The sequence below is a fragment of the Trachinotus anak genome, unplaced genomic scaffold (genome assembly GCF_046630095.1).
Source record: "Trachinotus anak isolate AG129_WGS33_773 ecotype Australia unplaced genomic scaffold, CSIRO_AGI_Tana_v1 ptg000001l, whole genome shotgun sequence".
NCBI lineage: Eukaryota > Metazoa > Chordata > Actinopteri > Carangiformes > Carangidae > Trachinotus > Trachinotus anak.
In genome coordinates, this window is record NW_027273852.1 from 20802687 (window position 1) to 20817377 (window position 14691).

The window sequence follows — 14691 nt, forward strand, 5'->3', positions numbered from 1 at the left end:
GCTAGCTGCTTCCCCTTGGTTCCAGTATTTCTGCTAAGCCCAGCTAACTGCCTGCTGGCTGCAGCTTCATGTTCACTGTGCAGGCCTGAGCGTGGTATTGATCCTCTGATGCAACTCTTGGCAAAAAAGCAAAAAGGCGCATTTTGCACTGCTGCTTTAAGGGAGACATTAACAACATGAAACCTGTGTCTGCAGGAGTCACACTGTGTTATCTCACTGTGTGTATCCAGACACAGGAAGCTGCTGAGGTTTCAGGCTCATTGTACCTTACTAAAGGTTACTGTGCATTTTCACCTATGACTGCTCAGTACACATTTGCTGTTGCAGACTCGGGGGATGGGAAGTGAAGAAGGAGACGGTCTTCATGCCTCAGGGTGGATTCCTCCTCTCACACTCAGACTACTGACAGTTTTCAGTATGTTAAATTATTAACACAGTCAATTAACACAGTGTGCATATGTGTGTGAGTTGTAGTGCGCACCAGTGTGTGTCTGTTTCTCAGTGCTGATCTTTGTATATCAAGCACAATTAAGCAGTCAACGACTCTTTCTTTGATTTTCCTCCGTCATGAATGTGTTCCCAGCTCCTGTCCTCCTCGCTCCCCTTTCATCTCGCTAACCCGTGCATCTGCGTTTTGCAAAGGCACATCACTGCTGCTGAGTTAAGAGCCAAATGTCAGCAGCTCAGCCAGTCAGCAGGTAAATGTGTTTGTATCAACTCATCATCCCTAAATGTCAAAGTCCTCCCTTCAATTTCTTGTTGTTTGTCACTTTTTCCATCTTTCATGTTCTTCTCACATCCAAAGGGGGCGTAGGGTGACTTAGCTGCAATCAGAATGTAGAATGAATCAGAAAATAGAAACCATTTAAATCCTCTTTTGTCTCTCTCCTTTCCATCTGTTTCATTGTTTGTCCCCTGTCGTGTGTGCAACGCTCAAAATTTGAGAGCTTGAATTTAAAATGTAATAACTCAGGCGGTGTGTAAAACACAGCCACAGTGTATGAAAGCAGGCTTCAATCATTTCTGCAGGAAGGCAATAAGATATTCAGCCAAATGAGAGAGTCTGGGCAAGTGGGAGAAAATTGGGTAAGTGGTTTCAAGCAGGTGCTCTTTCCCACCAGGAAGCACTGCAGACTGCGGCTGTGAAAGCCAATCCAAAAAAAAAAACACTCCACCTCATCTTAAGAGTCTTGATTACTCTGCTTCTCTCTCTCCTTCTCCACAGGGTTCGTATTCAACTCTCAAATCCTCTGTAGTGAGGATTTAGAAGTTTAAAATTAAGATTTGAGTGTTTAAAGAAAACCTTTGTTTTAATGTTTGTAGCCTTATTAAATATTAAACACAGTTTCCCTTCAACATGCATCTCTCATAAATCCACTCTCCCAGCTTTGTATGCTGGGATTTTTCACTCTGTTTTCACAGGAGTGAAAGAAACAAAAACTAGAAACAACAAAACTGAGTACAGCCTTGGTCGATACCACTAACATATTAAATCATTATTTTCAGCCAAAGCCCAAGAAGAACAAAGCCAATTAATTGGAAAAACGGTGTATGATTAATTAAACTGTAATGAAAAGATCCATATTTAAGAACCAGCTGCAACAAAAGTCTGCACAGTGTCCATTAGTGAGATGCCATTGTTTTAATTTTTAAATATTTTGTTTGTTCAGCTTTATGTCTGATGACAGACCTGATCCTCCTGGGTGTGGAAGATGTTCTGCTTCTTCACAGATGATATTTTCAGCTGCTCTTCGCTGGTTGGGTTTTGTCACTCTATGTTCCGCTTTAAAATAGGTTCTATATACATACATAGTCGTGGTTTTATCATCAAACTGAAGTCTTTTATTTCAGCCACAGATCTGGAGAAACTCATCCATGCTTTTATTTCCTCCTGCCTTGGCCGCTGTAACTCCCTGTATACCTGTCTCAGTCAGAAATCAATCCACCGCCTACAGTTGGTTCAGAGCGCTGCAGCTCGGCTTCAAGCTCACAAAACATGTTTTCACATCACCCCAGTCTTTGCATCTCTACACCTGCTGACCATTTATTTTAGGATAGTTTGTCAAATTATTTTAATTACAGTCAGGCTTGGGCTGGTCCCTCCCTAAATTTCTGAGCTTTTATCCCCCAATGAGCCAGGACACAGTCTGAGATCCTCTGGTAGTGGACCACTGACCCCACCAAATCAGACTCAGTTCCCATTTAATCTCACTTCTTACACACACACACAGACAGACACACACGCATATATATACGGTATATACCTATACACATGTACATATATGTAAATAAACAAATAAATATTCATTTATATAAATCATTTATTATTAAGTGTCAGCAACAAATAGCATGTCAGTGGAGTTTGCATATTTCCTGCCAGCAATTAATTCCTGTCTGCCTCCAATTAACTCACAAATACTACACCACAATTTCAATTATGACACCCCCCTTCCCCCCTTCAAGAATGTGCGGTATCAAATTTCACTCTGGCGAGCTGTGTGTCATCTCTGACAGGATGTTTATGGTTCAACATGTGCTTTTTATTAGAGGCAGTCATTAATATCAAAGCAATATTCAAATTGACAGACACTTATTTAATCAGGGGGAGATTTACACTTGGGAAAAGATGCAGGATGAAAAAAGCTATTAAAGTTATTAATTGATGCTTAATTGTTGTTTGTTTGAACTTACAGTAACTACCATAGCACTTCACAGCTGGGAGGCAAACTGTTGTGCAGGCTCTCCAGTAGTGAAGGGTAATAACAATGACGGTTAAACTAAACTGGGTGGCATGGTGGTCACATCACAGCAAGAAGGCTCTGGGTTCGAACCCTTTACATGTTTGCATGTTCTCTCCATGTCTGTGTGGGTTCCCTCTGGATACTCCAGCTTCCTCCTGCAGTCCAAAGACATGCAGGTTAGGTTAACTGGTGACTCTAAACTGCCCGTATGTGTGACTGGTTGTTTGTCTCTATATGTCAGCCCTGTGATAGACTGGCGTCCTGTCCAGGTCATACCTGCCCTCACCCAATGTCAGCTGGGATTGGCTTCAGCCTCCACCCCCCCCGTGACCCTGTACGGATTAGCATGGTTGGTAGATGGATGATGGCTGGATGGATGGAAACGTCACTGTAAGGATGACAGAATCCAAATCTCCACCCTCTAAACCTGCAGACTTTTGTCAGTTACATGTTCACTGTCATCACATCAAGTCCATGAGGCAGCTGGAAAAAACATGTAACCTATTTCAGTGTTTTTCTGAATGCTCCTTAGTGGAAATTGTTGTAATCTTCACACCATAGATCCACAAAAATTAACCTTTGCTCATGTAATTTTGCTGACTATAACAAATCCAAATTATTCAGTCTGTTTATATTCTGTATTTATGTTATGAAGTCTTACTCCTTTCAATAAACTAATAAACAGATTAAAAAAGCAGATGTATTTAAAACAAATATGGTATTTCATTTATGTATTTGTTGATTTTAAGTCATCATATCCATTGCTATGACTTTTGGGTAATTTTCTGAGCACCCCAAGTGGACTTTCTGGAAGTCTGCAGAAAATTCACATGAGGATCCTTGTGGACTGTGGATGGAAAATGGATTTGGAGATCCAGGAAGTCTGCGGGTTGGAGTCCAGACATTTGGATTCAGCCAACGTTTCAGGTGTTTGAGGACAAGTCTGAGTTGTCTTTTACCATCCATCACCAGAACTGTGAGCAGGTGTTATTCATACAAACTCACCTGTGTCAGGTCCTTGCTCAGGATCCTGGTCCTTCTTCTTGTCAGTGATGTCTTTATGGGACACGAGGAAGAGAACCACCTCACCTTTTTCATTCTTAATGGGTACAATGTCCAAAAGACACCAGAACTGTGTACCTGCAGAGAACACAGATACAAACATGGAGAGTCAGTGCATAGTTTCCACCATCCTGGTGTCCTCATGTAACTTTTCTTAAAGGATAAGTCCGGCATTAGTCTATGTTTTTTTCTTACTGTAAGAAAACCAACAAGAAAACCAACCTGTACCAACAATGTGTGAGTTGGTCTGTCAGTACTGTCTGACACCCACAGCCCATTCACTCTTACTGAAGATGTAAAGCTTAAAAGGCTGGTCACTAATATAGTTTGAGTTTTTAGAAAACGTCACTCAAACAGGACAAATGTTTGCATTTGTGAGGGACTAATTTCAGCTGCAGATTTGCATCAGTGACTAGTGAGGACAGTGTGTGAGACCCACTCAAAACAAACTACAGCGTTCAGTGTTTACATTGGAGCTCTGTGGCACAGAGGAATAAGATCCATTAAACTCAAGCTTGAGAAACAGCTTAGTTTGTAGAGCTGATTCACTGTTGTTTTGGTCTTTTAGTGGGATTTGTTGGTAACAAGAGAAATGCCAGTCGTTTAATATCCTTTGAATAAGGTTATCAAACAGAACAAGTGACCCCCTGCTGGCTGCTACATAGATGCATGAAATCAGGCTAAAACAAGCTGTTTTGGTTTTCTGTTACTCACCTGTAATCTCGTGAGCTACATTTGGTACACTGCATACTGTTTCCTGCAGCTAATTCCCATCAGAGGATCATGTATGTACATAATGCATGTAAATAAGCAGGAGGATTACCTCAATAAAAACATCAGCCATATTGTGGCTGGATTTGTCCCTGTTTGACTGGAACACGGCAGTAAACAATAGCAGCTGAAACAGCATGTACTGTCTTCTGTTCTGCCTCTCCATGCATAACTATAAGCAAGGTATGAGGATACAGGATGGAAGGCTGTTGTGAATATATATTGATTATTATTAATTCATTAGAGCACAGAGTTATTTCTGAAAGAAGGTTATAACAGGGGTCTATTCTGCCGAAGTAATATAGCTGGTAATAGCTGAGTGATAAACATAATTTCACCACACACACACACACACACACACATACACACACAGGTGTAGGTGGAAGCGAAGAAATGCTGGGAATAACTAGAGGCTAAACCCTGTAGCTGTGTCCCACTTCAGGGGCCTCATCGGAGGCTGCATTTGAAGACAGATTGCCTCACAGCGGTGCGACTAGACTGTCACATTTCAAAGGCTCCTTCAAATGCAGCTTTCTTTTCCTGGGTAACTAAGGCTCCAATGGGAGGACACTTGGTGGCCCAACTTATCCCATGAGAAATGTGTGCCAGTAATGAAAGCAAACAATGCTGAGAGAGTCAGAGGATTTCACTTTTAAATCTAAGTATTTGGTTTCAGCTCAGTTGAACAGCTAAAGGTACAACTGTTAAAACCAAGGGTCTGAAAACATCAAGTTTTTGTGGAAAAAAGTTATGTGTTGTCAAGGTTGCTGGGAGACAGGAGCCGCGCTTTGTAACACAGGGCGGGCACAGCTGGTGATGCAAAGCGACAATCCTCCGTAGACCAGTCTCATCTCAGTTCGGCCAAGGTCTACGAAGGTGTGGCCCCTCATAGCCATCGTAGACAGCGTACTCTGAAGGATGCGCTGCCTGAATTGGGACACAGCTTATGTGCTAAGAATAAAGACGATGGTGTCTGACCACACTGACTCCGAGCCACAATCCACGCTGGAGGTCAGATCTTTGTCAAGTCAAAATGCTTAAAGAAGGCCAACAGGCTCTATGATGACAGGAGTGGTTAACATCAAAACCACCCACAGTGATAAACATCCCAAAACTATCCATAATTCAAGAAGGCACAGCTCAAACAGTAGAAGTATAAAGGTAAAACCTGTTTTCATATCATTGTGTTTTGATGAAGGGCTCTGAGTTTTCTCCAGGTGAAGCTGCCTGTCCTCTTTTTTTTTTTTTTTTTTTTAAATCAGCTCAATGTGTAATTATACTTTTGAGTGAAAATGGGGAAAGTTAAAAATGTAATTGCTCATGTCAAAGCATGCTAACACCAACGTCACCAACATAGAGGTCTATTAGGGAACAAATATCACCAATAAAAATAAAACAACTGGGAGAGCAAGACTCCATTACAGCTCATCAAATGGGCTGTTGTAATGTCAGCTACAGGTAGGTACTGGTATTCTGTGTTTGCTTACCCTTTATTATATTAATTATTCCCATTAAAAGGATGCCAAATTAGCTATTAGCATTTCCTGTTTGCATCGTAGCCATGGATGTACAGATAACAGATCACTGGATCACTGTGATACTGACGAAAAACTTAAAATGTGATGATTATCAGACCTGTTCTGATTTCTAATCAGATGCACAGACATTTATTTGTGATGAACATCAGAGGTAATGATATCCTCGGGAACTGTGAGTCACACTGAATGATATCAGTATGTGTTTCATCTCTGGGTGCTTGACCTGACCGAGTTTGACCGACTGAGAAGTAGAGGAGGAGGTTTTGGTCTTTAGACTGCTGAATGTCCTCGTCTGTTACAGGCCACCTGTAATTTCCTGATGGTTAAAATGTCACCTGTGATGATGCCTTAAATTAACGAGGAGTAGAGTGAAAGTTTCATCCCTAACCCCCTGCTGAAAAGTTAATCCTGTCCACTTTTACTGTTTTTTATGCGTGTTTTAAGTGTGCTCAACTTTTCCTAAAAAAATTAAAAAACAAAGAAAAAAGAAATGTCACCAATATTTCCCAATAAGTCCCATAATATTTACAGATGAAAATGATACACACCATTTGAAAAGTACTTCTTACATTGCAGTTTGCAGTCAATGCATTTTGTTTGCATTTTACAAACTTTAGTGACAGAATCACTCAGCACTCAGGGAATATTTTTATGTTTTTATTCCCTGTTGCTCCTGTGTTTTTATTAGCTGTCATGACTGGAAAATGTATTGTATTGTACATTGTACATTCATAATAAAATCCAGTTGAATGAATATATTATGAATGTGTACTCTGGATAAAATGTCGTGTTAAAACTGTGCCCCTGGCTCTTTAGTGAGAGAGCTGTGGTGATCTGAGCAGGGGGACTGGATATGAATGTGTTTATTCTTCTCCTTGCTCCCCTGGAGAACTGTTAAAATGCTAATGCGGAGCTCATGGAGAGCTGATAAAGGCATGAAACACTTGTAATTTGTAATTTGTGTGTTTGTTTTGTCCCCTTCTGTTGCTCTTTGTACAGGCTAATATCTCAGAGGAGCAGATGTGTCCGCGTCTCCATGTCTCTCTTCATACAGCATGTGACTGTCCTCCTTTACCTCCTCACTCAACTTTCTCCCTTTCTTGTTAATAATGAATAAATCAAAGCTATAATTAATAAAGACAGGATGAGTGAGAGGAGGAACTGTCACAGTTCTCCATCAAGATTTTTCATCTTCCTGTTTTGCTGTTGCTCTTTTCTCTTGCTGTCACACTTCACACTGTGTCTCGTGTCTTCCTTCAGCTCAGTCTAAGGCTCAGACAAACTGAAAGACCAAAGTCAACACCGCCTCCTACAGCGACTGGACTCTCATCAGCTGAAGGTATTTTTATGACATTATATGCCTTTTCTACTATTTGAAACCACTGCTTGGCTGACTGTTGACTGCTGAAACAGGTGAGGAAGCCATTGTAAGATAAAAGCTCTTTCAACTTTGCATATAAATGGGCTGAATCCTTTAACACATGCACAGCTCATTGAAGTAATTCAGACATCCATTCCCTCGGTGCACAGAGGGAATATTTAATCTGAAGTGTATTCTGTTTGTTCTTCAAAAGGTCACGTGTGAAGTTTTGGTATGGTTGGTTCTCTTTATTACTTATTACTATTTATTCAGGGAAGTTTTGCCTCGAGCCAGTGGCTGACCTGTCGACCACTGAGCAGAGCGGTTGTTTGGGGAGGTTAAGGTCAGAAAAACTTTACATTACAACTGTCCAAACAAAAGCATGATCTCTGCCCTTCCATCAAATGTTCTGTTTTCACTAGACTCAATGAAAATCTTGGGCACCGCAGGGAAAATTACATGTTTTGTGGATTTAAGTATTAAACACTGACTCAGTAGCTGCCCAAACTTCTCTACTGTAGAAATATTGTATTCCTTCACACAAGCCCACTGACTTTCATGCTCAGCTGACTCAAACAGCTGATCTGTGGCACATTATGACATGCAGCATAGATGTGCTTGTGTGTAGGAATATGGTAGTTCAACAGTTGAGAAAAAGTATTTCCAAAGGAAAGCGTTGTTTGACAGAAAGATAAAATATAGCATCCAGCTGTGGGCATTTTTTAAAGTGGCTAAAACTAATTTTGTTGCTGTCCCCCTCCACAGTGGCAGATCGCTCAGCTTCTGCTCTGGTGCTGCTTCTCCAATGAATCTCTGAATCTACTGCAGGTATTAAAGTGCCGCAGGTATAACATATTTTTGGAGGCTAACCCGGATGTTACCGTCACCCTGGTTTTTTACATTGTATTTTGGATTATTACAGAAAATAAACTGTGATAAACAACAGTTTATGATACTGTGTGATACATGTTTGGTTCAGCAGGATAATCTTCACTAATGACTCCCTGTTATGATGTTTGAAGCTTAACTACATTCAGCAGAAGTAAAAAGCTCATGTGAGGGTATAAGCCAACCACACTGTGGTCACATGACTTCACCGTTACCACCACTAAACCTCAGCTTATAGTTTGATTCAGCTCTGACCTCGTCAACTAAAACCTTTCCTCTCACAAAGTTAGTGATAAACACAGCGAGGCTGTAAAGGTGGACTGGTGAGTAGATCAGTTTTCATGTTCAGCGTGATGACATTTAACGTCCTCGACAACCTCTGTCGTCTCATTTAGACACTTGTCAGGCCTATTTTAACAGATGTAAAAGCTTAAAGAAATCAGGACTGGAGTATTTACTGATGTATTTATGATGTAGAATAAAATGTGAAAATGTCTTGAGCTTGTCTTAACACAGACCTTATTAACCAAAAACCCATTCAATAAACCCAGAGACTTCAGGATGAGGGAACAGGAAGTGCTAAAATGCTAACTAATTCCCATGTTTTAGGACTCATTGCTGCGGAGCTCTTTTTTTTGTTACTGTTTTCTGTGGAGGTGTGTTTATTTCTTTTCACAAAAAATCAACAAAAAGATGCAATTTACCCAGAGCTACACTTGCGGCCCCATTGAAAGATATTTCTGACATTGAGTTGACTCCAACAAAGTGAACTAGTTGCTCATCTGGCAGGTTTAGACAGTTTTTAGGTCTTAGCAGTTTTCAGCCAACTTCAGCTCACACACACACACACACATCTGTACCAGACTACTGTCTTCACTTGGCTACTAGTCAAGTAGCTGATGAGCAAACATTCGCTTTCTTCTGCACCATATAGAGTCACAGTGAATCTCTCACCTTCCTTCTTGTAGAAGACTAACTCGGTCTTGAACTCCCTCCTCTCATCTAGGGCTCCTTGGATCTGGGCCGTCAGCCGGTCGCTTGTGTCCGGGCCGTACAGGAAGTGACACGCGCAGCTCTTCTGCATGAGCTCGGCGCGAGCGTAGCCAGTGAGCTCGCAGAAGCCATCTGAGCAGTAGACGATGGGGTAGAGCGACTGCACCTGGGCGTTTCCCAGGACGAAGTTGCTGTCTGTAAGGAGAGAGGAGGGAGAGATCAACATGACTGTGTGAAAGGAAAAGTTGAGAATTCAGATCCATTACATCTGATTTATGACTTGCACTAGACCTGTATAAGCTGGTCTCTTATTAAAACTCACAGAGTGGACCTTCAGCATCGTCCATCTGTGATATGTTATGTATGAAGCTCTTCCCCTCCACTAACTCTCATATAAAACATTTTGAGCACATATGCGTGTACTATCAAAGGTCCCATATTTTACTCTTCCCCAGTGTTTTATTTGAAGTGTTGATATCTATAAGAAAATATATTTGTAGTTTCAAGAACCAAAAACCATCTCAGTGTAGTTTTACATCTCCTCTCTCAGGCTTCTCTCTGGAGCTCTAGTAACAACAGGTCAGTCAGCCAATCAGAAGAGAGGGTCTGAGCCTCTGCACAAGTCCTGACGGCTGGTTTTAAGGCTCAGTTTCTGAATACAGGCTGTGTGCATCTCTCTGTGGACTGAGGCTTTGATACTTTCACAGTATTAATGTAGTATTTATTATCAAAACAGACATGGACATTTACCTTTATTCAGTATGGGAGCTTTAATGTTATTGTGTTATTTCTATTTCTAGTCAAAGTATCTTGATCATATTTTACTTTGGTCTCAACGCTGCAGTGACTTTCATTGTCCAGCCAAGAGAAAACCTCTGAGGATTAACACTGAAAACTTCAACGATGTTTTCAATTTGCACAATGTCTGTATCTGTATCTGTATCTGCAGCTTGAATCCAAAAACTACACAGTATCAATCTGTAAACACTCGGTAAGAGTAAGAGTCACACCATGTGTTGTAAGGATTCTACACTGAGTTATCTCTGTCAAAATATTCAAACGGACGCACATGAAAGCAGCTTCATCGCGAGAGAGGAGCCTGACCGCTGGAAGCACAGCTGCTGGGTTCCAGAGCGAGGAAGCCCCACAGATCAGTAACTAGAACTGATTGGGTGAAGTAAACACTGTCAAGAGTCCATCACAAAACCTGATGAGGTTTCATTAATTGATGCAGCCAATAGCACATCCACCCTCCCTGCAGTTACAATCTTGTGCAGAGGCGGGAAGAAGCCCAGCACCATCCTCAGTTTACTCTCTTTACAAACACAGCTCTGGTCTCAGGCTGTTGATCAGTGATCAGCAGAAGACAGATGCTTGTGTGTGTGTGTGTGTGTGTGTGTGTGTGAAAGTGTGTATTTGTGCATGCGTAAATACCAAGTGGAAAATTTTGCCAGTGCATATTCAGTTAATGGCCCCGAGCATGTAGATGGGTGAACAGTCTAAAATGGACTATTTATTACTCCGTGCTCTGCCGTTCTCATTGATTCATCAGTTCTGAGAGCCCCCGAGACCCCCGCATTAAATATTTTATGGCCCAACAATGATGTGTTTGTGTGTGTTTGTGTGAGTGTGTGTGTATGTGTGTGTGTTTGTGTGCGTGTGTGTCTGTGTGTGTGTGTGTGTGTGTGTGTGTGTGTGTGTGTCTGTGTGTGTGGTTTCAAGGCCTGTGTTGCTTCGAGCTCTTACGAGAGACAATTTAAAATGTTTTGTGTTTAGACAAGGAACTTATCAAACCACTGAGAAAGGAACATAAAGAGGGAGGATCCATGATTCTGTGACTATGTCTCTAAAGAAGGTGGATGTATGCATTCAAGTCAGTTTTGACACTAACATGAGGTATTCTTCAGATTAGCAGCAATCAGTCAGAACACAGAACAATCGTCATGAGCTAATTACTCCCTCGTCTGACACACCCACACTTCCTCTCTCTTTTCATTCTCTCTGGGGTGACAGCAGAGATATCCGGTGATGCTGACAGAAACACCAAATAACAGAGAGGTGACGACCACCTTCCTTGAAATCCCTACAGGCTGCCACGCTTCCTGTCTCCCTGTTGAATCCTGTGGGAATCAGCCCTGATGTCATCCAGTGCACTGTGCTTGGATATGCTACCAGGCATGAGACGCGAGGCTCAGAGGCCGAGAGACGACCGGCAGTAATTACACAACCAGTAATATGCTGCGAAACCAAGTTAATAGATACATATACTACATATTTTGTCTCCAGTGGCTTTACCTGTGGAAAGTGGTGATTTGGCACCAAATCCTTTTTTATATTTTCCCATCTGTTCTTTTTTTTTTTTCAAACTTATAATTGGAAGGAAAAGATGGATCTGGCATGATGCATTCGTTTTCAGACTGTCAACAAATGCCATGAAAAGAGCAAAATAAAAAATACATTCATCAGACTCTCAAAACTGTCTGACTTTTCCCTCTCTTTCCCTGAAGCTACTTCAATCCTACTGAGGATATGAATCTTTAAAAATGACCCATATACTGTATTGATCCTGTTGGTACAACGCCGACACAACACTGAGAGAACTGAGAGAAGTGGTTACCATGAGACAGTGGGTTGCTTTTACCCAGTGTGAGTGTTGTGCATTGGCGTGTGAACGGTTAAAAGTTGGTCAAAGTTCTATCTAACTCAAAGTCAAAATAACCACATTTTAGTTTGAACCAACAGTAATATAATATATAACATCAACATGGGGTGAAAAGGAACCTGTTACAGAGGTTTGATTGGTGTCCCCATGGTTACGTAAACCCACTGCTCCTGTCTGCTGGCATCCTGTCCTATATAATTTTTTTTTTAGTGTGTCATTTCACATTTTTAAAAGTCTCAGCAATTTCTTAAAATGACTGTACTGTGGCAGCTGTGGCAGCTGGAGGTAAATAGTGCATTTGCTGGGGACTATTTTGAATATATATGAATATGAATATATATTTTGTGCTCTGAGGCACCAGGACAGTGCATGGGACTGGCTCAACATGCATGTAACCCAGTGCAACAGTAACATTATGTTTAGGACAGTTTTTTTTTCAACCCTCTTATACGACCCATAGGAGTGTCTCCTGAAATAGACAGGCGAATCAGACCTTGGTTGTCATTGGTTACAATAATAAAAATGCAGACTGTATTGACAGCACCATACCGGAACTTTGTCACCATGGTTACAATAATGAAAAGTCATAGCTTGGTTAGGTTTAGGAAAAGATGGTGATTTAGGTTAAAATAAGTTATTCCTCAACATTAGACAATCTTTGTTGTCATGGTTACAACAATAACAAAGAACGGTCATGGATAATAGACACAACATAAACTGCTACTGTCACATGGGAATCGAACACCGCTCTCCTGGGTCATATTCATCCATCCACCCCAACCTCCTCCTGACGTGGACTTTGTCGCTCTATAAACTACGTCACCGCACTTTTCCCTTTGCTCCTGTGATCATTACTACGAACACTAGATGTCGCCTAGCAACAAAACCTCGATAACCTATAATAACCTGCTGTACAGACAACCTATGGGCTCATATTTTTGCAGGAGAACAGTCTTTGGATAGACAGATTTTGGTCGCTTCATGAGTTTTGCTGACAGTGATTAAAAAAAAAAGTCCTTTAGGACAAGACTATAGATTTATAAGCGTGGGGGGAAATGAAGTATTACAGAACACAAGAAACACACCAGAGGTAGGTTCAGTTGAATCATAATAAACAGCTTCATACATGATGAACTGTGATGGTATGCAGAAACACCATCTACCTTGGGTTTCTAAAATGATCAAACAGTCAAAGTTAGCTCTTTTCAGTCTTCGTTTCTGTTGCCAGGATACAGTGTTCATGCCTATCTTCCCTAAACGACTCCCCTGAATAACATCAATGTCTCTTTCTCCACCTCACTGTCACTGCCACTCCCCTTTTTCCCCCTCTCTCTTAGTAACAGCTGTATTTGCTCACTACAGGTTCGACTGCATCTTCCCTGGTTGTTCTTGTCAGTTCCTGCTCAGTCTTGCTCTGCCTCGACGCTAAATTCACAGTTGGTTTTTAATGAATGTTTCTGTCTGTCTTCTGCAGTTATGTCACTGTCTCTGAGGTCAAATGGGGCTGTTTGCAGCTTGAATCACAAATGAGAAGTGTTCTATCTGACCTTGTGTGCAGGGATAGCTAATGGGTGTGTGTGTGTCACACGCAGACAGACTGATTAGCTGATCCATGTGCACTTATCTAACCATGAACTATCACTTCTTGTTTTGTTTCTTTTTTGCTTAAAGGTGCGTCTGATCCTGCACTCCTGCACATCACAATTAAAAGTTGGTACCACCCTCTGAAAAGCAACCTTTATTAAGGGTTTATAAGCTGTGATTAATTCATTTATTAATGGTTAATAAATCAGTTACCTCTCTATTAGACTGTTTGACCATTTATCTACAGGGCACCTGGACCAAAATCTGTTTATAAAATTCTAGTTAATATTTACAACTGCAGATGTATTATGGTAGAAGAATTTATTAATCCATTCATATAGTTTGACTTAATGTTGATCTAAGTGCAAAACCTAAAACAGTCCAAATGTAGACACACACACACACACACACACGCACGCGCACAATAAATGTGTAATATTGATAAGAGCTGCTTGCCTGTTGTTTGAATAAAGACTCTCTTGCATCATCTTTTAGAATAAATATAGAATAGACTAAAATTTTATTAAAAAAAAAAAAAGAAAAAAGGTCCAGATGTCCTGCAGCTGTTTTACAGAGGATAACAAAGTGTTGTACTGCAGGAGAATTTTCCACAACCTGACAGCTGCTTCTATGAATAACTTATAACTGATCTATAAAGAATTAATCAGTGATTTATTACCCGTTAGTAAATCCATTATGACAGCATATAAAATAATCATAAATGGTGCTTTAATGTGGAGCCAAAAGTTCTTATTTTGACTAAGGAATACAGCATTAAAAAAAAAAAAAAAGTGAGCACAGTCTTTTTATCTGTGTTTGGGATGTGATGCCACAGACACCTAACCCATTAGTCACAGAGAGAGGCGGACTTCCTGAGTGTAGCCGAGCACCTGCTGGTTTGTGAGATTTTCATTTCTTCAGGGGTTGCTTTGGTTTCAGCTCTGGTTAATTTAGGTTTGGCACATTAGGAGAGAAAATGAAATGCATTCTGGACTCCAGTTTCTACAGAGTGAACGCTAAGAATCTCTGCACTGTATCCACGGTGTGATGATCTGCATCTGGTGAAAATGGTTCAGAGTGTTGCCTTGTTTC

The 14691-nt window shown here is 41.0% G+C and overlaps 1 protein-coding gene across 1 annotated transcript in view; it reads right to left on the reverse strand.

The window, feature by feature from the left end:
- The window catches only part of kcnh3 (potassium voltage-gated channel, subfamily H (eag-related), member 3), a 145519-nt gene that overhangs the window by 43718 nt on the left and 87110 nt on the right, over positions 1-14691 (reverse strand). The window contains exons 2-3 of the mRNA XM_071483864.1: positions 9315-9548; positions 3747-3881 (exon numbers count right to left, since the gene is read on the reverse strand). Of these exons, the coding sequence (XP_071339965.1) occupies positions 3747-3881; positions 9315-9548 (369 nt within the window). The remainder of the gene's footprint in view (positions 1-3746; positions 3882-9314; positions 9549-14691) is intronic.